Source organism: Scomber scombrus, chromosome 3, assembly GCF_963691925.1.
Source record: "Scomber scombrus chromosome 3, fScoSco1.1, whole genome shotgun sequence".
NCBI lineage: Eukaryota > Metazoa > Chordata > Actinopteri > Scombriformes > Scombridae > Scomber > Scomber scombrus.
In genome coordinates, this window is record NC_084972.1 from 32,866,590 (window position 1) to 32,893,963 (window position 27,374).

General features: G+C 38.9%; 1 protein-coding gene across 1 annotated transcript in view; it reads left to right on the forward strand.

Moving 5' to 3' along the window:
* The first annotated feature begins 510 nt into the window (after positions 1–510).
* The window catches only part of angpt4 (angiopoietin 4), a 77,616-nt gene continuing 50,752 nt past the window's right edge, over positions 511–27,374 (forward strand). Inside the window, exon 1 of the mRNA XM_062416351.1 lies at positions 511–900. Coding sequence (XP_062272335.1) covers positions 511–900 — 390 coding nt within the window. The remainder of the gene's footprint in view (positions 901–27,374) is intronic.

Sequence of the window (27,374 nt, forward strand, 5' to 3'; positions counted from 1 at the left end):
AGTGTGCACTGAATCATTTTTAATCTTTTTATCAACTTTGCTTTCTCTCCATCCTTTTTGGCCTTAAGTGGATCTGGACTTGCACCTGGTACTTTAAGAACAGGAGGGAATTTCAAGAAAATCATGAAAGACCTGCTCAGGGTCAAGCCATCCTGAAACCCAACCTGACCACGAAGGAAGAAGAAAGGAGATGGATCCCACATTGTCTAATGTACATCTTCATTACATCAAGTGAGGAAGGAAGGGAGGACCACAGAACAGGTGTTTCTTTCTGCTTCTGCATTTCTAAAACGTGAAGTGATTCTCCAGACTTTAACAGAACAAGATCAAGCGACATAGTGCAGACTTGAAACTCTGGGACTGAGTGTTATGTGCAAAGATTTGTGCAACCTGCTGCATCCTGCACACAGATGTTTTCCTGAAGTGAATCAGGGTCAAAGTGTGAACAAGCTTCTCTTGACCCTCTTCGCACTGAGAGAAAACACTTAAAGAATAGTTGAAGAGAGCATCATGAACGGTTTATATCTCAGCCAGGGGTTGCTGGTGATTCTGCTACTTTGGACCTTGTTGGTTGTTGCTGATGCAGCTGGTGTTACGAGCACGGATCGAGGAGGAGCTGGAAGAAGCCAGAGAAGAGGAGGCGGCGGCGGCGGTGGAGGAGGAGGCGCGGACAAGAAAAGAAGGTTCCACCGAATCCAACACGGGCAGTGCAGCTACACCTTCATCCTGCCGGAGCTGGATGGATGTCAGGGACCGATGTCAAACACAGAGTATGGGGGCTCTCGTGGCGGGGCAAGTGTCGTTCAAAGAGACTCGCCATCGATGTACGGCGAATTGTCGGCTCAGAAACTGCAACATCTGGAGAGCACAATGGAGAACAACACGCAGTGGTTACAGAAGGTAAGAAACAAACTGTCTTCTTTTCTTTATCTTCTTGTTTGGAGACCGTAGATTCTTCGCATATCCAGTTTAACTTTACTGTTGTATAGAAGTGTAGAAGAAGACAAAGCAGTTCAAGATCAAACAGAAAATTAACTTTACACTCAAGTTTACGACTGCAGCATCTTCATTGAGGAAAATGAAAGCATTCATGAATGTTTTGGTTCTTGTACTTTAACAGAGAACATACCAGCAGACCAAAATGATGAAGTGAAATGAATTGAAGATTATTGTCATTATCGAATAATCTGCTGATTAATCATGTACTCAATGGAATGTTTTATAATAGTGAAAAATGGTATTCACAATTTCTGAGAGCACACAATGATGTCGTCAATTCACTTATGACAAAGTGAAACAGAAAATTGAAAAGGAGGTGAAGCGGGTTGTCCATTAATCGGAAGGGGTTTGATTCCCGGCTCCTCCGGTCCACATGTCGATGTGTCCTTGGGGAAGATACTTAACCCCATATAGCTCCTGATGGCTGCACCAACAGTGTGTGAATGAATGTTAGTTTCCTTCTGATGAGCAGGTTGGCACCCCGCCATCATTGTATGAATGGGTGAATGTGACATGTAGTTTAAAAGCGTTTTGAGAGGTTGGAAGACTAGAAAAGCGCTATATAAGCACAGTCCATTTACCATTTGAGAAGTTCGAACCAAAGAATGTTTGGCATTTTTGCGTGAACAATGACTGAAATGGTTAAAATTATTGCTGATTGATTTCCTTTCAATCAATCCATCAATTAAACAACCAAACTCTAGTAGATAGCACACAGGAGCTTCTTATGTTCGACTCTGAGGTGTGTGTTCACATTTAAAACAGATGCAACAGCTACAACCGATGCAGTACGACCATGAACAATGGAGAATGTCAATCAACCAATGAGTCATGGAGGTATTATTATGTATAATTTTGTCATAATGTATTTCCATAGTGTTATTTTGGTTTCTTGGTCTATTCATTACACACAACATCTATTTCCTGTCTGCCTATCCTGGAAGAGGGATTCCTCCTCTGTTTCTTCCATCTTTTCCTCATTAAAGAGAATTAGAATTTTTTTAGAAGACTTTCCTTGTTTGAATGGAAAGGACAGAGTGCTTTGATTTGGTGACATAACTGCAATATAACTGCATGAGCTGTTGTAGCAGAATTTAAATACACACAATGACTGGAGGCTGAACGTCACACGAGAATATGGTGGAGTGTGTGGTAGTCTGGACATAGCATACAAACTGTGTGTGTGGCATAATTCAGTATTGATGGACGCTCCATTTTGGACTGTTTAAGTCCTGAAACCTCTCAACAGGCTGCAAAATAATGAAGTCAGTTTGTAAAACAGAACCAGTGCTGTGTTTCCTCGAAGACACTCAGGTTCCTTTTAACGGATATGACAGGTATATTTGCCTCTGCGTGTGTGTGTGTGTGTGTGTGTGTGTGTGTGTGTGTGTGTGTGTGTGTGTGTGTGTGTGTGTGTGTGTGTGTGTGTGTGTGTGCATTCACATATGCTGTAACAGGTTTGATTTTCCTGTTTGGTGATCTGTGGGACGGAGATCAAAGTTTTGGCTTATGACTCTGGATGAGTGACAGCTGGTTTCAATCAGCAGAGGAGCAGAGACTTCTTTCCCTCCTGTTGTCTTAGCAAACTATAATTCTTCCATCTGTGGTTTTAGGCGAGCTGTGACTCTGCAGTGCCTAATGAGAGTCATTGTAAAAGCCTGCTCCTTCGTTATTTTGCATCCATCCTGTATAAGTACCTTGTGGAATGTAATTAACAGGATGCCTTTAAAAAACGGAGCACCTATGACAGCTGTTAAGGATCAACTATGAATCTTTAATCATTTCAAGATGTTATTTATTCTAAACTGATGTCTCATGAAGGTCTGAGTGACATTTCTAACGTATAGTGAGCTTTGTTTGATCCCTTATTAATTTGTGAAAATATTTCTGTTTCTACTCCAATTTACCTTTAATTTGAAATGTAGTCCTCCTGTCTTTGTCACTGCTAACTCTGTTGTCCTATTGAGGCTGCAGATAGACATAAGCCTCACTGGGTAACATGTGGCGGGTTCCCCCAGTCCACAGTCCATTGTGCAGGCAACCAGAACAACCAGTAGACGTCACTAGTGTGGTGACAAGGACAAGAACCCTTTACTGACTTCCCACCACCAGCACAACGTGTTTACAGTTGAGCATAAGCTGTAGGTGTCATTACCCAGAATTGAAACCAGGGTCTTTGTGGTGGTGGATTGGTGGATTTACCTTTTATGGAGTTATTAGATAATCAACAGCAGAGAGATGGTAGGGGAGGTGAGGAATGACATGCATGAAAGGTCCCAAACTACAAAGTGGGGATGTTGTGATTCACGTCATGCCAACCGATTTAAAATAAATTAAAAATTAAGAAAGCAAAGGCAGTAACATCGTTTAATCATACTATGACCTTCAAGGTTACAAGTCTGATGTTTGGAGCCAGATCTGCTGAAACAATTAAGTTTGAATTGCTGTTGATAATTTTATAGATTAAAATATATTAACCAACGATGCAGAAGTTGAGGGACGTGGAACCTCCTATTGTTTAATGAAATGGAGTTACATGTGTGTTAGCTGACCAGTCGTGCAAATTGTAAAACCTCCAAAAATTCCACACAGTTTTTGTCTGGTTCAGCCCGCTCTCTGAGGCTCATGCTAATGCTGAACTAGCTTCTTCTACAGAATGCAGGCTGAGAACTGAGTGTCAGTGTTGCTGTAGCTGTGGCTACATGCATAAACAATGTGTATGCACTAAAACTATGTATACACCGTTTCCTGCACATAAACTGGTGTTTATAAAGAAAAAATATGTTTATAAATGTAACATTAATTATTATCTTTCAACATTTTCTTTTTCTTTCAGTATTCAGTTTCAGCTGCGAACAAATCTGATTACATTATTGAGACATCACTTGTGATGATGGTTTACAGTCCATGTGATCACTTAATGATATGGATGGTATAAAAAGCCTCATACCTGTGCATAAAAGTTGCAGGTGAAGACATCTGTTCTTCTTTCCTGATTATTTCAAGTGTACAGGCTGGTGGAGCAGGCAGCGAACTGACATAACACAACTGGTTCAGGGTGTGTCCTCATCCATTCATGGCTAATTGTGGGAGTGGAAATGAGGCTTGTGCACAAGCATCCAGTTTCTCAATGACTAAGATTTATAAGACAAAACCAAGTGTTTATAAATCTGATGAAATGAATGGGTATGCACATTTCTGCCTTTGTGCATGAACAAAGTTTTAGTCATGAATCTACACAGAGCTTTATGCATCTGGCCGCAGGACTTTATTCACACATGCTTTCACAAAATCAAAGCTAAAGTGTTTTTTTATAAGCAGCACCCTCCCTGCTTTGTGTATAAATGCATTTTAGTGGCGGCAGTAAATGTTAAAAGATTTCCTGGACTGACAAAGTTGGAGCGAAAGTATTTGTGCGTCCTGGGAACATCTGTTCCAGCTAAGCAGCTGTTTCCAGCAGCTGGACTAATGTTAGCGAAAGTGAACAACGCACATCACTCCACCAGAGATAAGGTATATTGTCACATACGTACATATTATCTTATATAAAACAAATGAGGCTGAAATCTTTTTTGGGCAGATTGCGGTTAAACCTGAACTATTTATACAGTATATTCGTAACGTTGCAGGTTATTTGACGTTTAAGGCTAAAGCACTTTTTATTAAGGAAAAATGTCACATTTTTTTGAATTGTTTATATATCCAACAAATTCAATCTGAACATATTTATGTTGTCTAATGAAGCTGAAAATTGTGCAGCTGTTTGCCGTTTTATACTTTGTCTACTAGTTGTTGAATAGTGACCAACGGGAGCTCCGTTTTTTACTTAGTATATTATGAGTATCTTGGTGTTTACTGAATCTGTTCTTTATATTTCTGAAGTACCCTGATTGTGCAACGAACAAACAGGTCGTGTCACAGTTTAATGATGCTTTTAGTGTGGAAAAACATCCAGTCTTTTATAAATTGTTAACAACTGATCAACTGTTCATTGTCAACATGACTAACGGTTAAAGAAATTGCTTGAATTTGCATTCCTAGTTTCAAAATGGATCTACAATAAAATTGACAGTTTCTAACTCAGATGTCAAGATAAACCGTTCCTTATGTGACTGTGGTTGTCACTGAGCTTTGCTGTGGAAAATATTTAAAAGACATGGATTTGTGTTGTGGCGATGATCAGACCTACAATGGTGACTAATACTCGAGACCCTGCTGTGTACAGACCACACAACTTTCCTTTGGTTACACAATTGTTGCAGTCGCTCTGTCATCTCCTGACAGTTTAACTATTAGGTCAGAGACTCCTGCTGACGTGCAGATTGAAGTGATTTGGTTGCAGCAGGTGATGTTGATCCATGAAATCAGATAAGTGAAAGAAAACATTTTTGAAAGGAATCTGTGCACGGGGAGTCCACATTTATCATCATTAGCATCATTTCAACGTTACAGAAGAGTGAGAACAGCAGCATGAATAATGCTTCTGTGTTAGAAGTCAGAGGCTATATGAATCATAATTCTAACAGAAGGAATGCTTAGTTAACAGCAGATTTATTTTGCTTTCTAAATGTTGGGTACATCCATCATGACCTCCAGAAAGTCGAAATGTACTGTAAATGATGTCAAGGGAAAGAAATACAACTTCCTAATTCTTCATCACAACCCACAAACTTTCAAGCAGACTGATACCATGACATTTTTGGAAATAACCGCGTGATTTGGTAGTTTCTGTAACTGAAAAGCTTTTAACTTTAACCAGATTTGTTAACACTTGGCTTTTAGCTAAACATATAATGTGCCAAACATGACAATAGTCTGACGTAGCTGTACTTCGTTTTGTGGAAAGAGCACTGCAATCTCTTTTGTAAACGATACTTTAAGCAATAATTGCAGGTAAGTTTTTGGAACTCATTTTCCAGAGAAGCAGACTGTTGCTTGTGTGATGTCAGTCAGTTTGCAGTTTGCACAACTAGCTGAGGTGAAAAGTAAGTCTGTTGCATCAGCTCAATCTACCTTCTCTAACCACTGCTGGGTGATTTTTCTCACTAATTTTGCCACTGACACCAAGTTGGTAATACTGCAAACGCAAGACCTTTCATCAGTCACCATTGTGTTACCTCATTCAATATAACTTAACTAGACTTAACAGACATTTATTTAAATGAAAATCTTCTCAAGATTATTACTTGAAATAATCTTAAGTAAACCAGGGCTGTAGTCAGGTTTTAGTAAATACTGAAGAGCTCATCTATGTGTGAACATATAGATGCAGGTACGCAAATTATTTGCAGTTCAGTTTCTTATTGCAGCAAAATCCCAAATAAACTGAGCAGAATTTCACAACTGCAGAATTTCCTGTTTCAACACTCATTACTCAAGTTCATCATAACAATAAACCACAAACTAAAAGTTACATGTGGCATGACAGTGTTAAATTGTGTATGAAACAAAGTAGAACAAAAAGAGAAGCTTCACCCTAATAAAGATATATGGCTATTATGGTCAGGAGGAGGAAAAGATGAAAAACATGTTTAAAAGAATTTGGACACAACTATCTATCCTTGCCTCATTTCCTGTCTGCAAAGATTCTCATACATAAAGGTGCAGCACTAAGGGCCAAAAGGAATTAGGTAATCTTTTTATTTCTAAATTAAAAAGAAGCAGAACAGATGTAAACACAGGTGTAGAAGGAGGCGGTAGGTGTGACGTAGGGGTGCGAGCGGTTTACAGAATTCCTCATCATGAGACATTTCTCCCTAAAGACGACCACAAGCCTCCTGTTAGCGTGTTAGAACACTCTGCACCTACAGAGCTTCCTCCCAGAATCTCTCACGTGCATCAGTCCAAGTTTAAAGGATGCAGAAAAAGATTTAATGGAAGACACCAACAGCTGCATCTATGCAGATGAGTCAATGAACAGCCTGTCGACCAGTTTAACATACAGATTCACAACTGAGAGAAGAAGAAGGTCTGACCACAGCCAACTCACTGGTTCAGTGAAAGCTTACTGGCCGGAAAGATCTGTATGTACTGTGCATGATGGATTGTTGCTCAAAGGCTCCAGACTAGTCATTCCCACAGCGGTGTGCTACTCTGTCCTAGATGGATCACATGAGTGACATCAGAGGATGACAAGGTGCAGAGAACGAGCCAGTGAAGTCTGCCCTGAGTAGCCAACTGAACGAGCTGGTGAAAAACTGCAAAACATTCATCGAAGAAGGTGCTCACTAGGCAATAATGCCAACTCGGAGAGACCATTGCAAAATGTGGGTGGGTTTATTCACTCCCAACAACAGCAACTACCTACTGATGGTGGACTACTGCTCAAGATTTGTGGAGACTGGAAACAAACTCCCACACCATCAGATCCCATCGTCTCCAGACATGGCCTCCCAGAACTGGTCTTCAGTGATAATGGACCACAGTTCTCAAATCAACAGTTTTTGGAATTTGCAGCAGCCTATGTGTTCAAATGGAGAGGTAGAATGATGGGGGTGATGATCCTCAATTTTCTTTCACTTTTATCATTTTCTGAGTGAATCCCAAGTGTTTTTGTCTTATTTTTTTAACAGCGAGTGTGTTTCCTTTTCTGCTTCACCCTTCTCAGAAACAAACTCTGCATCCCTGGAAACCAAAGAATTAAAAAAACCCTCGAATCAGATTTCCTCATCGTAACAGTTTGATGCACAGTTGTACAGATTGTGATTGATACGTTAAATGGGTTTAGATACATTCCAGTGTAAATGGAGCGAGTAAGAATTTAATTATTTCTGTTGCCCACCGGAGTCGAGCCTGTGCGAGAAGTGTTTTCTTCTTTAGCTGAAGTGGGGATTGAATTACTGGAGAGATTTCAGTCTGCTGAGAGTGTAAATTTACTGGATTAAACCACTGAGATTTCAGCACCAATAAGCCAGTATGTGTGAGATGAATGTGTATATAAGCGCCTGAATGCGTACGTGTGTGTGTGTTGGCGTGTTTACCACCCACACTGTTAAACCTCAGAGGAGACATGGGTCAAGTCCAGAGCTGAGACAGAGGGCAGACCTTTAACCTTTCACCTTCGGGGGTTCAGTCAGGGTCGGCCGTCCATATCTATTCATTCCTTGACTCCAAAACATCAAACTGCCGTTCCTCTCATCAGACCTTTAATTCAGTTTAGATAAAAGATAACCACGTCTCGTCTTGCTTCACTCTGATGTCTTTGTCTCAGTTTCTCCGTCCCTCCCTTTCTCTTTCTTCTGGTTCGGCTCCTGTTTTTCTTTCATCTTTCGTTTCCCTCCTTAAAGCTAAAGCACCAAAGCATCACAGATTTAAAGGTGTTTTTAGGGTTAAAGTTAATTAACCTTCACATAAATTCATCTCTGTGGGGGCAGATATTATTCCAATCTGGTTTGATTTTGTATCTCTATCCAGATTAAAAGAGAAACATTTCAATATCTTCAGACTGTTTTTTTTATGTTGCTCATGTTTCTTTTAGGTAAAACAAATCTATATTTTATAGTATGTAGAATTTATTTTACCTTTAATTAGCCAGGTAAAGTTTAAATTATATTTTTCAAAGGCTACTGGGCCACAAGTTACATTACAACAATACACACAATATACATAAGTCAAGGAAATTGTCATATACAACACAAAAGAGCATAAAGAAACTCCAATTATGTGTTCTGAGCTTGTAAGTTTGTTTTAGAATAGCAATGTATGATTATTTCCTGGATTAATCTATCGATCGGTTTGTTTATAAAAAACAACAACAACAAAAAAATCTCCAAGAGCTCAAAATGACGTCTTCAAAATGCTTGTTTGGTCTGACCAAACAGTCCAAACCCCAAAAATATTCAGTTTACTATCATGAAACACAAGAAAATACAAGAAAATCAACATATTTGAGAAGGTGGAACCAGAGACTGTTTCACATTTTCACTTGATAAATATTCACGACAAATCGTTTCAGCTCCAGTTTGTCACAAACCGAGACTACATGCATACACAGACTTTTCTGGGCATAACTTCTGTTTTCCTTGTAGACTGCATGACAAACTTGAGTATTTTTGAAATGATAAAAGAGATGCAAAGTTGCACAAGGCAAAACTTTTCCAACAGAAGCAGCTGTCTTCCGTCTAAGTCATGAGGTCCGGCTGCAGCAGAGAAAAAGTATCCCGGTCCCCCAACCCCCCAACCTGAGACACAGAAGACTCCATTTGTCCAAATTCTTCTGAATATTTGCGTTTCTCATGCGGTCACTGGTGGCAAATGTTCCCTCTCAGAGCTCAGGAGGAAGTCACAAATCAGACCTTAAAGCTGGAGTCCTTCATGTTGGTCAGGTTCAAACTGCGGCAAAGATGAAGGAGCTTCTAGAGCGTGACGATGTTTCACCTCGTTGTTTTTGGACTGCAGTGACAAAATTAACCAAACAGCTGTGATCTGTCAAAACCTGACCTAAATTCTCACCAGTAGACAAAGCAGCACCATCAGATGAATGTGCTGTTATAGTGTTATACCACACTCTTATGATTATGATGTTCACCATCTTGATTTTATGTTTTAGTTTAGTTTGGCAAATTGAGATCTTGACCTGATTGGTGTATAAGGAGAAAAACACTTGGTTACCAAAGGATTACAGTTCATCGTTAGTAGAATGTGAATGTTTGCACCAAATTTCATGGAAATTCATCCAATAGTTGTTGAGACTTTTCACTCAAAACCACAAATATGAACATTGCAGTGACACCGGAGGAAAAGTCAGAGTATCATCAAATGCAGGAGGATTCAATCTCTGTGAAAGTCTATGGCAGTCTATTCAATAAGGGCTGCAACTAGTCTTTATTTTCATCACCTATTAATCTGTTGAACACTTCCTCATTTGATTAATTATGTTGATTAAATGTGAGAAAATACTGAAAAATGCCCGTTATAATTTCCCAGAGTTAAAGGTGACATCTTAATAAATCTTCTTATGTTCGACCAACAGTTCAAAGCCAGAATATTTTCAGTTTACTGTCATGTATGAGAAAGAAATCAATAAATCATCAAGTATAAGAAGCTATAGCCAAGGAATATTTGGCTTTTTGCTTCAAGATGAACTCAAACGATTTATAGCAGACGAGATTAACCCTAACCCTAACCCTAATCAAACATCATTATTAATGAGTACTTGATTAGCAATAGTGCAAATATTGCCAAAAATGTCTCTGTTGCTTGAGTAATTGATTGACCGACTAATTGTTGTAACTCTAATTTAAGATATTTCAGTCAGGAACAAAGAGTCGGCTCAACAGATGAGGCAACAAAAACAAAAAAAACAAAAAAACTTTTAAAGCTTTGAGTGATTTATCCTGATAAACTGAACTAAGCCCTTGAAGATAAGAACATCAGCTTATTGGCATTACTACATAGGATTTCTGTGAGATCAAGGCTTCTTTAGCTCAAATATCGATAGAAATCATATCCACATGAGAATTAATACACAGCCTATTTATAATAATAGTAATAGTAACACCAATTCAAAGTGTGAAGTTGTTTTTCTCATGTTCCCACTTGCTCAGTCACTCTTTGGTTTCATGGGGCCTCCACAGTGGTTTTTGAGAGTCTGTCTGTAAACAGCAGTAAGTGAGGTAGTTAACAGGGGGCTTGTTTAGTTTTCTGCCAAATGACTGACTTCAAATGGACCTGCGCCTGAGAGAGAGAAACAGGAAAGCCACTGTGGTCAGATCTCAGCCTGACTATCAACTGCCGCTGCTACACTAAGATGCTTTGATGTGCTCAAAGGTTATTTTGATGATAACCCTTCTGCAGAGACACAAAGAGAAAGAAACCTGACGGGATAAGAAGAAGGAGAAATTTGGATTCTGGAGAAAATTGGACAGAGAAAGAGAGAAGATGCATGTTTGAACCTTAAACTACAGCAAGCTGTGGAGTTAAAAAAGGGTTAAAATCCACAGTTTGATGTCAAATGTGAGATAAGTGTTTGTGGTTTATTGAAAGGGTCCAAAAGTAATGAGAACGTGGTCTCAGGCTTTTGGACTTTACTGTATATTCTTACATTGGAAAGGAAATTCGTCATAAATCATAGAAGATTTATATGTGCCTCATTATGAGTTACAAGCATGTTTATGGAGCACGTACAGAATGTAAAAGGACTGAAAACACTGTCGTTGGTCAATGTTTTCATTGTAATTTAACTACAGTTGGCTAAATGTTTCACAAACATACAGCAAGTATATAATATACATTCATATATCAGCTGAGTGAAAACAGAATACTGAACATTTATATGTCTCATGTAGAAATGTGGGAAAGATTAAGATTAACTTAATCAGTCAGTCAACCAACAGAATAGCTAATATTTTGACCCAAAAAATAGTGTTGTTTTTAAAAAGAAAAATTTCAAAAAATAGCTGATGATGACAGTAGATTGAACACATTTGCGTTTTGAACTGTTGATCACACAAAAGACATCTGATGACCTTTGACCCCGGAAAGTTGTAATGATAATTTGTTTTCTTACATTTTATAAACAAAACAATTTAGAGATTAATTGAGAAAATAATCAGCAGATTAATCAATAATGAAAATGAGCATTAGTTGCAGCTCCAGCTTAAGATCAAATTCAAGAAATTCAAGTATTCCATACGGTTCACTGGTCATTTTTAAACATTTAAGCCAGGAATGTACACCTCTAAACAATGACAATTAATCAAACACGTAACTCATATTACTCAGAGAATTATAAGCCTGCTCTTTTTTAGCCTCCTTTAGCACATTGTTTTGGTTTAACACACATGTACTGTTTTAGTTCTCAATAACTTTGTTTCCAGCAGCTGTTTTCAGCAACATAACCCTGATAGATTCATTGTGGACTACCTCCCCAACACAAAATGACAAACAGGAGTTCTGACTAAAGAACTAAATCCCTTTCACTTCTAACTAAAATTGAAAAGACTCACATATAGATTCACACTGTCCCACATTGCAGACACTCACTGTCAGGTTCCCAGATTACAATAACAGTCTGCACTGAGGGGAAGTTGCAGATACCACTTGACCTCAGTCTGGAGAAACACCTGGACTGAGCTGCTGCCACTCTGTGCTCCATCATCCTTTACAGCCACACATCAAACGTCTGTGAGCAGACCACACTGACAGCACTAATAACTGCCTAATGACAGCCATTATCTGCCCGTCTGCCTCCTGCAGTCTAAACACAACTGCCAGCAATTCAGCCGCAACCGGGTTTTAAAGGCGTCGTTAAAGGTTAAAGTATAAATCATGTTGGCTCATCAAATGTTTTTGTTTTTAAGGATAATTTCATTTTAACAACCTGTGTCTTATTTTACAAAGTTCCTTCATTTTTATCGTTTATGAGTAAAAACCTCTGGGAATATGGCGCCATCCTCATTATGTTAGATGGAGCAGGAAACACGAGCAGTCAGACAGGTTGTAAACAGGCAACAGTGTGCCAGATTACGTAATCCATTTTATCTGGAGGATAAACTGAAAGTGAGAAACGTAATCCTTCACAAATATGGCGGATCAAAGATGAAACAAGACGTCGGTCTGTGAACAGTTTGGATTTTATAGTTCAGCTTCATTTTCTCCTCTGAATTAGTTTGGTTAATCTGCCGTTCCAAAAATCCACAAACTTGATAAATAATCAGACGCAGATGATATTTTAGGGCTGCAAGTGACGATTAGAAAACAGTGAAAAATTAATTCCCAAATAATGTCCCAGTCACGGGTGACATCTTCATACGTCATGTGTGACCAGCAGTCCAAAACCCAACTAATCAACTAATCGTTGCAGCAGTTGTAGATATCTTTTGCGTTATTTCTACGTATTTACCCTTTTATCTTATCCAGACTTCTTGGACCCACCAAAGGGTTGTTTTGGGAGCTGCACCTCAGGCTTTGTGAATTTGAGGCCTTTGATCCACTTTGTGATCCCCAAGATCGTGTTTCACTCTATCAGCTTCTCTGTTATTAGAGGATCCAGGGTTTAAATCGCAGTATTGAAGATATATTATAGCTGATATGTTTATCCCTGAAGCCTCACCTGCCTCAGGACAGATGTATTTTAGCTGGGTAATATCATGTTTGAGAGTCTCAAAATCACTTCCCTCTGTTTTTTATTAGAGGAAGTTTCTCTTTCTCTGTTCCCCAAAGTCTGAATAAACCATTTATTGGTTTTTGTCTCTGGGATTCTCCTCAGAGCTTATTCTCTTGTTGGGAATTTTCAGCGCAGCGCGCTGTTTCATTGTGTTTCATGGAGATCTGCAGTGAGGAGGTGGGAGCGTGTTGAGGTGTTTTAAACCAGCTCATAAAAAGGTTTGACTGCTCTTTACTGGCTGAGGAGCTGCTGGTTTAGGATCTGATAATGTAAAGACGGTCATAGCCGTGTGCCTCTATTATTCACTGCAGCTTTGCAATAGTTTAGTTTTTATAGATACTAAAGCAACCGACCTCAAAACCAAACCACAGAACAACCTCATTAAGTTGTGTTGTTTTGTTCATTTCACTCTTTTAGGTCTCATTTTATATGATTAGGAAATCAAAAAAAGTACTGAATTGCACAACATAATTGCACAACATAATAGCACAAGTTCTATTAAGCAAGTTCCATAAAATGACAAGAAAAATAAGCTTTAAAAATAGAAATTAAAAACATAAAAGCGGCCCTAATTCAGGAAGTGCAGTCCGAAGGGAAGTGGCTGTGGTTATGAGTGAGAGGGGTTTTTTGTTTTTTGTGTGTGTGTGTCTGGGTGCTGTATGTTTTCTCAGTAATGTGACTAATATAGATGTCACCCACAAAAAACCATGATAGAAGTAGATGTCCATACATGGTAATATGGTTATCAGTACTAAATGAATCTCATCTTCCCCTTTAAAAGGTGTTTTTGCTTTAGGTGGTTATTAAGACACTATCTTCTTCTAGATCTGAAATGACCTGAGAGTTAGTAAAACTGACACCTCATTGAATACAGGTGGGATAAGCAAATACATTCGTACACAGATGGGTAACAAATGTAAGAACAAATCAATCAATCAATCAATCAATCTTTATTTGTATAGCGCCAAATAACAACAAAGTCATCTCAAGGCACTTTACACATAGAGCAGGTTCTAAACCGAACTCTTCAGGTTTTAATTTTAAAGAGACCCAATATTCCCACATGAGCAAGTACTTGGGGACAGTGGCAAGAATAAACTCCCTTTTTACAGGAAGAAACCAACATAATGTTTCTTAGGAAAACGTTGCTCAACCAGTAGCCTCCAGGGGCCAGTCAGAACAGCTGTTCGTAAGTCTAAACTTTGACTCGTTATAATCTTAGTTTACTAAGTGCAGATTTTCACTGGAATATGAGTGTGCCACACAAACTAGTTCTGATTCATTGTGGATTGTTTTCATAGTCATCAAACCACTCAGTGAGCCTTCATATTAGTCACATTATTCTGGTATTTATGATTTAGCTATAAATGATCGTCATAGCTGAACTTTAAAGCTGTGCAGATTCAACACTCCCACGATTGACGAGTCAAGACTCAGCATGACAACTGAGCATTTTCTGAGTATATCCTGTTGTAAAGAGTTTTAGTAAACAATGTGGATTGACGTTAAAACACATAAAACACAACATATTTCTTATCCAACATTAACAGCATTAAAAATGTGTGAGCTGAACGTCACTCTGATCTTTTGATTCCTTCTCAGTTTGTTTCCTGATGTTGGAGATCAAACAGTTTGAAGTCACTCTGCTGATGCAGTAACTGAATGACACAACATTTCTGTGTCTAAATAACCAGAAGAAATGACACAGACAATCAGATATCAGCATTAACGTTTTAATCCTTAAAATGGTGGCACTGGTGGTTTAAAAGTAGTGAGAACTTAAATCTTAAATCCAACAGAAGATCAGCTGATGTCTTGTTTACAGTGCGGCCAAACAAACCTACGATGTTTTAATAAAGAAGCCAGTTAATAATAATAATTATAACATTAACATGCTTCCCTTGGTGCCAGTAGTTTCTAAACCAACAGCAGGTCACAGTGAAAGGAGTTGAACTCATGCACTTCCTCATCTAACAGCTCAATGTGCTCTTGTTCCATTACTCGCTGTGATATTTAAAACTCATCTGCTGATGACAAATGCCAAATATGACTGTTTGACGTAGTTTTGATGAATAATTGCAATTAATGCTAAACTCAGGGAGAAAATTATTGCATTTACTATGACTGCTGCATAATAAAAGCCAATTGAACGCTTTAGTGCAAACTATTCCATAAAGGTCTGTGTGCCTGCAGGTTTTTATTTCAACCAATCAAGAGCACACGATTCGACCAATCATCTATTTGAAGACTGATATCAGTTGATTAAGTGAGTCAAACCTGGTGTGCTCTTGTTTGTTTGGAATGAAAAACTGCAGCCACATGGTTCTTTATGGAATAGTTTGAACATCCCTGCTTTAGTGTGAAGGAACAGCAGTGGGAAAGGTTGTTTTGGCATTAACAGTAACTTAATGTAGCTGTGATAAGGCCAAAATGCATTGCCACCAAATACCACGCATCAAAACAGCCTTTCTTCTCCTCTGGTGTGTAGAACAATAGATGTGGAGAAACTAGTGATTGAGGTCAAGAAATATGCTGAGCTATACGACCCACAAAAGACATTGCCACAAAGATATTGCCTGGCGAGTTTATTATTGCTGCTGCACTTGACTGGTTGTGGTGGCAGTGCGTTTTCAGCTTTATGAGACTGAACAGTTAACAATGAGACTGATATCAACAAGATAAAAATTGGACTGGATGTCATTTTGCATTGTTTCCTGCAAATCCCTCAGGTGTAGAAAGGCAATTTGAATGCTGCAACAATAGAAACTAGTACAGAAAAATGTAATTACAGGATATAAACACATTAAAAAGCTATTGCTAAAAAAATGCAAACAAAAAAGTGTCAAAATGGGGTTTAAATATCTTGAGGGTTATAACTTTTAAGTTTTATAACATGTTGCAGTATTTTCTCATTTCCGGTTGCTGCTTGTGTTACTGATTTTGGCGCTATATAAATAAAATTGATTTGACTTAAATGGTCACTGAACTACAGACACTAAACTGCCACAAGCAGGAGATTCAGTCTATCCATGAGCCTTTTTGGCTGCCGCTGTGTGCATCTCTTGTGCTGCTATCACAGGCAGCAGGATAAACTCACTGCAGCTGCCATCTGACCACATGTGGCTCATTTTCAGACCTGGTTACTGACGGCTTTAACTGCCCCGTAAAGAGGAAAAGGATAAAACAGAAACACACCAGTTTACAGGATTTTCTTTTTAGTGGGAGCCAGATCGGCCTTCTGTATCACTGCAGCTGATTACTGGACTGCTATCAACTTGCTCAATCTGCCTGACTGCAGGAGATACACTTCAAACAAGGTGATAGAGAGAAAAAGAAAGACAGAAAGGATGAAAAGTATCTGCAATTCACTGAAAGTATTAGTAAAGAGAGTCACATTTTCATCTGTTTAGCTAATTGCTTTTCCTTGCAGATAAAACGGGTTTTCAGATCACAAAAGTAAATAAAATAGCAGATTAATGACCTAAAAACACACTGGATCTTCACCACATAATTTTACCAACTGAGTTTGTGACAAAGTAAGAGACTTTGCGGTTTTTTTTCCCAATGAGGAGAGAACATAGAGAGACGCCCAGAGACGCTTCAACTTTCTGTGCAACCACTCTGGGTGCTTCTAGTTGAAAATCGTTGAACTTTTCAGAAAAGCATTGGTGATGGGGAAGCACTTGTCAACCTGGTAATCAAGAAAATGGAGGAGAAGCTTGTTCTGGCCATGTCTGTCTATCCTGGTCTTTATATGTCAGACAGAAACTATCATAATGAAAACAGAAAAGCCTGTTTGTGTGAGCAGATTGGCCAGACACTGAATGTTGCTGGTGATTGTTGTGTTTTTATTACCCTATATGTTCTAAGCTTGTTGATAGCTGTGTAGTCGACCCTCATTTAACTTAGGCTGTTAACAAGTTAGCTACCTAGCTAATGTCAGTCTGCCTCCTTTTACATATTGTCACTTATCTGATTTAAGGTGAACGTTGCCAATCGAAATGGAAAGACATGAAAGACAAATGTAGGAACGTCAGAAAGATTGAGAAAGAGAAAAAAACCCACCTGTGGCTTTTTTTCCCTCTCAATGCACAAGAGTTTCATCCATGCGGGTGGCTTCGGATCCAAAAAGTAAAGCCAAATTGAAGTGTCTTAAACCTGCATTCTCTCTAATGGCCAGCATGGGGCGACTCCCCTTGCTCCAAAAAGAAGTCAGATTGTAAAAAGTCTATGAAAAAATGACCTTACGTCTCACTTTATTACCTCAGTAAAAGATTTCCCAAAGAGTTTATAATCTCAATCAATGGTTTCAACTCTTCTTCAATACAGTACGATGATCATTTTGTAAATGATGGCGCCATTTAGAGTATAACAGATGATAAAGCAGCGTACGTTTTAAGGTGTGAGACTTTGTTGTGCATTAGGTGCTGTAGTTGGACCGCGCACAGCTCCTCCCCAGCTCCACACTTTTGTCACCTCTCATCACTTCTGGCTCCGAAAAAACAAGATGGCGATCGTCAAAATGCCAAAATCAAGGGTTCAAAATGTGCGTCCACAAACCAATGGTTGACATCACAGTGGCTACATCTGTTCATTTTATACAGTCCATGGAGAAAAATGCTATATGGACAAACAACCTAAACCATTTTTAATTTGTCCCAACTTCTGGAACAATGATCCACGACAAAGACAATCATTAACACTGTACATCTATATGCTCTAAATATCAGCGGATCTCTTGGTTACATGATTTAAGTTTTTTTTTTTTTTTTTTTTGATATTTTCAATACCTTTTCTGACCTGATACAGCTTCTTAGTAATGAGACAAGGATGATTCTAGTGATGATACAGGACCTTGAAGTGCTTGATCTGTTGAACATAAAACATCAAGTTTGATTACAAAACTTAAAATTCATCCCAGTATGTTTTTGTTATTCTTCCCAGAAATCTTTGGGTACTGTGGAACTGATCATTTTGTTTGGATTCTTTCGGTGAATCAGAGGACAGTTTGTGGGGGTGTCTCGCTTCAGTTACGGTAAAATCAAGTAGTTTTATTAGAACTTAAAACGCAGTGTTTTACTTTAATTATTAGTGTAGGGAGGAAAGAAAAACAGTGAGTAAAACGAAGACTCCAGTGTCTAAAACAAACAAGACTAGGTTGAAACCCAGTATATGACTGGACCGTGTATGGACAGTGTGTTAACGGGACAGTCGGTGTTAATGTCTGTAATGTGATTTCCTGGTTATTCACGTTCATCTGCAATGTTCTGTAGTGGTCGCTGTAATATTTGTTGGTAAAATATACTGAAGTTGCATCACATGACATGGTTAAGCTACAATATTTTCCACTCTTGGTATAAGTGATTTGAAAGAGAACTTATTTTAACTCAAATTATAACTATTCTAATTATCTTTGAACTTCCCTTGTTCTTTCATCTGTTTCACTCTGCAGATGTCTCGTTTTTTTCAATCTGCATGTAGTGTTTTGTCAGATTATTATTTGGCGTGCTTTAACTGTGCGCTAACCCTTAGCCCTTTATGCTCCTTTCTCGATGGTCGGTGATCACGGAGGCTGCGGTGGAAATTGTAAATTAAAGTTTTGACAGCATTTAGGTGCAAATTCAGGAGGTTTATCATTTAAATGAAGCACACCTGCAGAGTAGCCGCCACACACTAAACTAATATAACAGCAACATGAGTCGCATTTCTCACCCGCAAGACTCGTGTTTTAATGCTGTTGTTTATTGTTTGGGATGCGAACAAATTTGGTATTAGTTAAGTTATAAAATCAAATTACAACAGAGTGTCTCTCTTGCCAGCTGCTGACTGCCAATCGGAGAATCTATCACACTAGACAATAGAAGAGAAGACGTAGAGATGCTGGTATGTGTCTGTTTAAACAGCCGACTTCAGTGTATTTAGCACCGGATTTATTTTGATAGCGCAACGCCCAACAGGGAAGCTCTAAGACTGAGCTGACCGACCAGTGTTGTAACTTCATCACTCACTCAGTAACAGACAACCGTGGTTATAGCAATGGTCTGTGGCTGGTCCAGCGAAAAAGATACAGAGAGTGGGAGTAAGTGTGTAAGACAGAGAGATGAGAGAGAAAAACAGAGGAAGATGAAATAGTGTAGAAGACATAGTTCAATGCTTCCAGACAAGTCGCCTGTTAACCCATAAATCACTTCAGTGAAGCGAAGCAAGCGAGACAGAGAGGAACAAAGAGGGTGAAAGAGATAAAGTTAACATAGATAGATGGACGGGAGGAGCGGGAGGTGAGAGGAAATATAAGACAGAGAAACAAAGAGGAGAGAGGAGGGAGGCAGGAGATACAGATAGAGGTAATAGAAGAACTGGATTTATACTATATTTGCCACTATAAATGTATATTAACAAATGTATTAACAGAGAAAAACTGGATGGACAAAAATATATAAAATGTCTTCAATCGTGCGTAAAATTTTTACATTTGCTGGAATAAAATTTTAGATTAATAAACAGAACTTTACAAACACGGTATGTCTTCTGATCAGCCTCATATATAATCAGTCTTTATCACCTCCACAAAACCAATTAACTGCCACAATTTAATAAAATCCAGTAAAAATAAGAGTATAGAGAATAAAATACCCCCAAATATTACAAGGTAAAAGATAAAAACAGTCAAATAAACAAATAAATAGTGGAAATAGAAACGTAACACTTTCGTCTAACACGGTTTTTGTAGAAAAGAAAGTTTTAAGAAGAGGTTTAAAAGATGTCACTTATTTGGCACCTTAGAAACTCAGAGTTGGTTTATGGTCACTCAGAAATGGTTCTTACATGTTATCTGACCACGTCATCCCCTTTTTATATCTTCAAATGTGTTTATAATTGTTTACTCAGAGGCAAAGTTAAAAAAGTCGAACTTAATAACGAGGGGAGAGGAATGTCATATTGTGTAAAAACAGTGATAACCGCAAATCTTCAGACAGTTTGTCCTGAAAGGCGTTCATAGTGTTGCAGTCGGTTGTTCATTTGAAAAGTGACAGAAATCAGAAAACAAACTTGTAAGGAAAATAAGCAGTTGGACAAATATCAGCAAAATAAAAATGACCTAAAATGACAGAAACCATTTTTCGACGCATACTCTGTTTGGGTCATGTCCCATCCGCTAACATGGAGGTGGCGGGACTTATGACCTATACTGCAGCCAGCCACTAGGGGCTGATTGAGATTTTTTGGATTCACTTTTGGGGAGCTGACCATCCAGCTTTTTGACCATCCGACTGGCACGTTTGTAGGAGTACACTGGTCCTTGTAAGTCTTGAACCAGGACTTAGAAACAACCAGAGGTGCCTGAAGATCCTTAAAGTGCTTTAAATGTAATCAGGAAATTCTTAAAATCAGCTCCAAAACGATGTGGTAACCAGTGAAAAGTGGATAAAACAGGAGTGATATGATCTTGTTTGTTTGAATTGGTCAAAAGTCAAGCGTCTGTGTTTTGTATTAGCTGAAGGTGTGAGATTGTGTTTTTTGGTTAAACCTTGAATAAAGTTGTTTTTCTAGGCCCTCTACTTCCAGTTCAAGGAAATCTTAATGCCACAGCAATACAACCACAAAGACAGCTCCATACAGAAATAGTTTTCCCAATTTGCTTTGGAAGGACTTGGCTGCTCTGGCTTGCATTGAGCCCTGACTTCAACCCCATCCAACACCGACTGTGAGTCAGGCCTTATCACCCAGCATCAGTGTTGGACCTCACTGATGCTCTCGCGGCTGAATGGAAGCAAATCCCTGCAGCCGTGTTCCAACATCTTGTCTTCCAACAGCATTGCAGGCAGTTAAAGCAGCAGATTAAGGATCAGGCGTTTTGGAACGAGTTGATGTTCAACAACTGAGAGTGGTTACGTGTTTGGTTGTCCGCATACTGTTGGCCGCGAGTGAAGAAGGAAGAATCAGAGCCTGAAGAGGAGATGAAAAGAAAGTCAGTGTTTCTTTCTATCAGCAACAGCAATTTACATCGACCGCAGCCTCTTCATCTGCCTCCACACCAGCTGCTAAACATCACAGCTGTCTCACACACACACACACACACACACAGAAACACACACTCTTTCCTCTCTCTCTGTGTCACCATCTATATCACTTCTTTGAGCGAAGAAATACAGTTAAAGGGCCACTTGCCATTAAACTTTCCTCTGTCTTCTTTGAACTTCACTTTGCTTTCTCACAGAATTTGATGATTCTGCCCACAATGCATTGTGTTTGCAGGATTTCCCTTTTTACAGCGAATTCTCAGTTTGATCGAGTCATAGGGAACCAATTTCACATAATTGCACAGTGAATTAAACAGCTGTGAAATTCCTCTGTAAATCTAATTTAACAAAAGCAAATTAATATATTTGTGATCTGAGTGGGGGGATTCCCAGCCACAGCCAGCAAACGTTCCCTCTCGCTTGTGTTAACAGTGTGCCAATACTGAGCTTTAACACAAAGAGTTCAACAAATCCATAACATGATCTTTGATAATTTTCACATGTTATGTTCTGCAGCTGCTTTTCGTCTCACTGATTTTTCCAAAATCTTTGAGAACTTTTAATAGCACTTAATTAAACCCAGATACTGAGATAGGTTACATAAACACACACGCACACACACACACACACGCACACACACACACACACACACACACACACACACACACACACACACACACACACACACACACACACACACACACACACACACACACACACACACTTCTTACTTCTAATCAGCTGATCTGTTGCACATTGAATGACCATGATTACATGCATGTATAAAAACACAGTTAAACACTTTGTCACAGTCTCAGTCTCAGTTACGGACACACAAAGTATAAATACATACAATAAAACACACACACACACACACACACAGAGTCATCGGTCACATGTTCGGTCACATATTCAAAACAAACACACACACACACATACACACACACACACACACACACACACACACACACACACACACACACACACACATTCTTAAGAGTCCCTCTGTAATCAGCTGTAGTGATTCCCTTTGGATGTCCGTATTTACTGGGTCCATTTGTCAATTAGCTTTTCCCAGAGAAACACTGCTGTCAGCAGAACAGCTGGAACAGAAACAAACCCACAGTCAGCAACTTTCCCAGTAACACTGCCTCTGCACTGTGTGTGTGTGTGTGTGTTTGTGTGTGTATGTTTGTGTGTGTTTGTGTGTGTCTGTGTGTGTGTGTTTCATGGTTGTGTTTGCAAAGAGAAAAGGAAGGAGTGTGTGTTTGGGCATAAAACAGCAGATGGATTAGCTTCTAATCGTGCATGTAATCATGAGGGTTTGTGTTGCTATCTTTGTGAGGGACAATTTCAGTCTCAAACCATCATAGTGAGGACATTTCTGCATTTTGAGCATATTTCAGTCATGCATCACAGCTTCAGAGGACTGTTTGAGGTTTAGTTTCAGTCCAAGCATGTGTATCTGCTGTGTGTTTGCAAGAGAAACTAAAGACAAAATGTGCTTGTGCAGAAATGACATTGATTAGCTGTTAATAGAGCATGTAATCTAATCTGTGTGTGTGTGTAATAGGATACTTTTGGGGACAAATTTCAGACTAAAGACCAGTTGATTGATCATAACTTGGCCAATTTGTGAGAAAAGCCATTTTCCCAGATGGCAAAACACTGATTTTTGGGTCAGTGGTTATGGTAAGGGTAAGTCGCCAGGAAATACATGTAGGTCTACGTAATGTCCCAAAGTGTCCAAGTGTGTGTGTGTTCTCTGTCATAGGCTACTTTTGGGTTGATTATTGGGTCAGTGGTTCAGGTTAGGGTTAGGCAAGTAGTGGTTGTGATTATTGTTAGGGTAAGTCTCCAGAAAATGAATATAAGTCTTTGTAATGTCCCAAAAAGTGACCATGATTTGATGTGTGTGAGATACAGAGTTAAACAATAATCATATTGCTAACTGTTGACTGGTGACTCAGTGTCCAAGAAAAACATCAAGATCCGTCATAAATGCCCCAAAACTACATATATTTACAGTTAAGTGACACAGCCCTCCAACATAGTGATTATGACCGGATTGAAGGAAGAAATCACATGATGTAGAATGCACTGTTAAAAATCTGGGTGTGATTATGGACAGCTTGTATCAAAGATTAAGTCCTGCCTGTCTTCTAATGATTTTGAAAGAGTCATCAATGCTTTTAATTCGTCCCGTCTTGACTACTGTAATGCCCCCCATGTTGGTGTTTACCAGAACTCCCTCTCACGATTAAAGTTGGTCCAAATTGCAGCAGCTTGTCTTTTAACAGGAACAGGCAAGCGAGAGCACATTTCCCCCGTGCTGGCCTCCCTTCACTGGCTCCCTGTACGTTTTAGGATTGATTTTAAAATGTAAACCTTTTTTCGCAAATCATTACATTGGCTAGCTCCAATTTACAATGCAAATGTACCAGTACGAGCTCTCAGGTCTGCTGACTAGTCGCTTTTAGTTGTGCCCAGATCCAGGTTAAAGCCAGGCGGGGAGTTCCGGTCCTCTGAAATGATGCCAACATGGAAGTAACTTAAAACTGCATTCTATCAAAAGGCCACCAGGGGGCGACCGTTTTGGTGTCAAAAGGACTTCCGTCTCTATACAAGTCAATGGAGAATTCACCAACTTCTCACTTGATTTCTAACCTCAGTAAACGTTTTCAAAATGTGTTTATGGTCTCAATCGCTAGTTTAAAGCCTTCTTCAATGCAGTATGATGTTCATTTGGGACATTTTGGCCTCCCTGATTTTATATGTGACGATAAAGCAGGGTATGCATTAGGGCGTGGCTACGTCGTGATTGACAGGTTGATTGGTTCACAGGTTCAGGAGGGCTCCTCATGCTCCTCCTGATGCCCATATAAGTAGAATCCTTGTTGTTTTTTTTTCCCGGCATGCACCGGAAATTTTCAAGATGGCGCTGCTCAGATACGATACTATTCGCTTCCGGGCAGCAGTCCACAAACCAATGGTGACGTCACGGATGTTACGTCCATTTTATATACAGTCTATGGTTAAAGCACAGGAGAGACCAGGCTTTACAGTTGTAGCCCCCAAACTTTGGAACGAGCTGCCTCTGCATGTCAGACTGTCCCCCTCACTGCCTGTTTTTAAATCATGTCTTAAAACACATTTTTATTCTTTGGCTTTTAACTCAGTATGAGAGTTGTCTTTTCTGTCTGTTTCACCAGTTTGTGTTCTTGCTGTGTTGCTTTTATGTTGATGAATGTTCAGCACTTTGGTCAACGGCTGTTGCTTAAAATTTGATTTATAAATCAATTTGATTTGATTTGATAAATATATATAAGAACAAAGTCCAAGTAGGGAGGATTGTGGCATGGATGGATGATTCAACAAAACACTAGAGATTGCTGTTTCCATTTCCAGTCACAGTACAGTCAACCCTCTTCTTAAAACCATGACCACAACCATCTCTGAACCTTAACCATGTGGTCGCTTTTGTAACCAACAACATCAATCATCTAACCTAGAGAAGTCATAATTTAACCAAAACTGCAATCTTTTCCTAACCTTAAGCACTTAATTGAACCCACTTTCCCTATACCAGTGCAGGGACAATCATCATTTCATTTGGAGGCTTTTTAAATCCCAAACACAACTTATACTTGGACATTTGTTTTTTAGGCTGTGTGTCGCGATATCTCACGAACGCCTTAATGAAATTTCTTCAAATTTGGCACAAATTTTAGTAAAGGATTAAGGCAAGACAAGGCAAGGCAGTTTTATTTATAATGCGCATTTCATACACAATGGCAACTCAATGTGCTTTACATAAAACATTTAACAGTAAGAATTGGAAATAAAAAAAACATAAAAACATGCAATTTGAGAAATAAAAATAAAACCCAATAATAGTAAACACATGGAAACATTAAAACATACAATCCCCCCCCCCCACACACACACACAAACACACACACTAGAATAGAGCATTGAATATAAGGTTGCAGCATAAAATAATGATTTGCTTTAAAATCATTAAAAGGACAAAGAGTGCAAATGAAAGATTACAATTTAAAGTGCTTTGAAAGAGCTCAATCATAAGCACAGGAGAAGAGAAGTGTTTTTAACCTGGATTTAAAAATGTTCACAGTTGTGGCTGATTTCAGTTCTGCTGGTAGTTTGTTCCAGTTGTGTAAAAGCTGCTTCACCATGTTTAGTCTGAACTCTGGGCTCCACTATCTGACCTGAGTCAGTAGATCTCAGAGCTCTACTGGGAGTTGATTAACTGATTAAAATGTGGTCATTCATTTATGCTAATTATTACAAAGTTTCACACAAATGTCTAATAGGGTAAAATGATGAATGATGACATTTAATATCCCAAAGGTCAACTTCACTGTGACGTCATAATGTTCGGTAAAAAAAAAGACTCTTCTGCCCATTACGCCGTAACTCAGGAACAGAAGGGGAGACGTTGACCGTATGTCACATTTGGTTGGATACTGAATTGGTGAAACTAATCTCAGGAGTCAACCTTCAAACTGTGGTGACTGTAAAGATCTTCTCTGCTGCCGGGTTGAAGATGTGCGTGAAGCCTCCACGTTTAGCAATCTGTAGCTTCTTTGCAGCCACATCCACATCTGAAGTATCGTCTGCTGTCACAGCTACGACTTTGTCTTCTATCAGAATCACATTTATTGGACAAACGTTAACACATAAAAGGGAAATACACTTCATACCTTTTATTAAATTCCTCCTTTACTACAAATATCAGAGTGTGGACAGACATGGATGTAAATTGCAACTTGACTGGTTGGTGGAGGCACACAACCACAAGCAGTATTTTTTGTTTCTAGTTTATTTCTTATTTGTCCTGTCCAGTCATAAGTTTGCACAAGCTACCCATGAATGACTACTGCTGCTGTAAAACACATTGTTCAATTGTTAAAAGTGACTTTATATAACTTGCAAACTCAAAAAAGTGAGCTTCCTGTAAAGTTTCTCTAAACAAAAAAAAGAAACCACCTTTCAGCACAAGTGTTTTATTTCTTGTTTTATATTTCTAGCTCTTATAATTTTGCATCTCCATAATAAATGGTTTGTTGGACATGTATTTGTAAGCATACCGAAGTGTTTATTATCCCCCTGTGAGATATTTCCCCATTCTCAACAGCAGAGTATCACATTAGCAAATTTGGACAATTTATCCCATTTCGACACCGACTGCTGCGAAACTCCTCAGAGCTTTATCTCTTCAAATGTTTGGGCTGATTTAAAGTCAGCATTAAATTGTTCAAGTTAATTTCAAACTGGATAAAGAAGCAGAGTTTTGATGAAATCTCTCTGCGCTGCCAAGACAGGTGGCCAAGTCAAACAAGGATACGATGTTATTTAATCATGATTAGAAGCAGCGCTGAGGGTGAAAGTGATTGTATTTAATGCCGCAGGCTAAATATGTGCTTAAATGAGTGAAAATCAATCACCACATGTAATAATAACGTACAAATGAAACACTATCAAACACATACACACACATGCGAACACACATACATACACACAGCCTGCCAGTTCCCAAGATTGATACTGATATTTCATCACTGACGTCATTTGGAGAGTAATTCAGTACGTGCTGTTTGTGTTTGTAATGGTTATTCAACCTGTCATCGGCTGCTTAAGCTACCGCCATTAATTCAGCCCACTTAGCGCTACGTGCTTCATGACAACGCCAGCAGCAGCAAGCTCTGCTTTTATTCAGCCTTCATTAGGTCCAATTATATAAATAGTAGATAATGCAGAAAAGATAAAACTCATTTTATTGATTCTCCAGAGGCGACCTGGGTGATTACAGCAGTGGAGGAAGCTGGCGAATAATGAGTAAAAGTAAGCAACGGCTATAATTTAAAATATAAACAAGACAAGCGTGTAGTGGAGCCTCCCAATGAGCTGATAGCGCCACTGCCAAAACAAAATTTATATCAATATCGCAGGTTTCACAGATTGTTAGTTTGTAATCATGTAAAGTGAGACGCGTCTGTTTGCTTGTAATCTATTTACTGACGTGTGTTTGCTTTGAGATGTTTCGTCTGAGTAGTTTAGTCGTTCTCAGTGTCTTCGTACCAGCTTATTTAGTTATTGTATCTCAGGCCGGTGTCTGCACGTGCGCTCTGTTTTAATGTGTTTTTATTGTAATAGTTCAGGTTTGAGTTTATTGTCCTTCAAAACACATATTCACAAATACAGCAGCATGAAAATACATTTCTCCC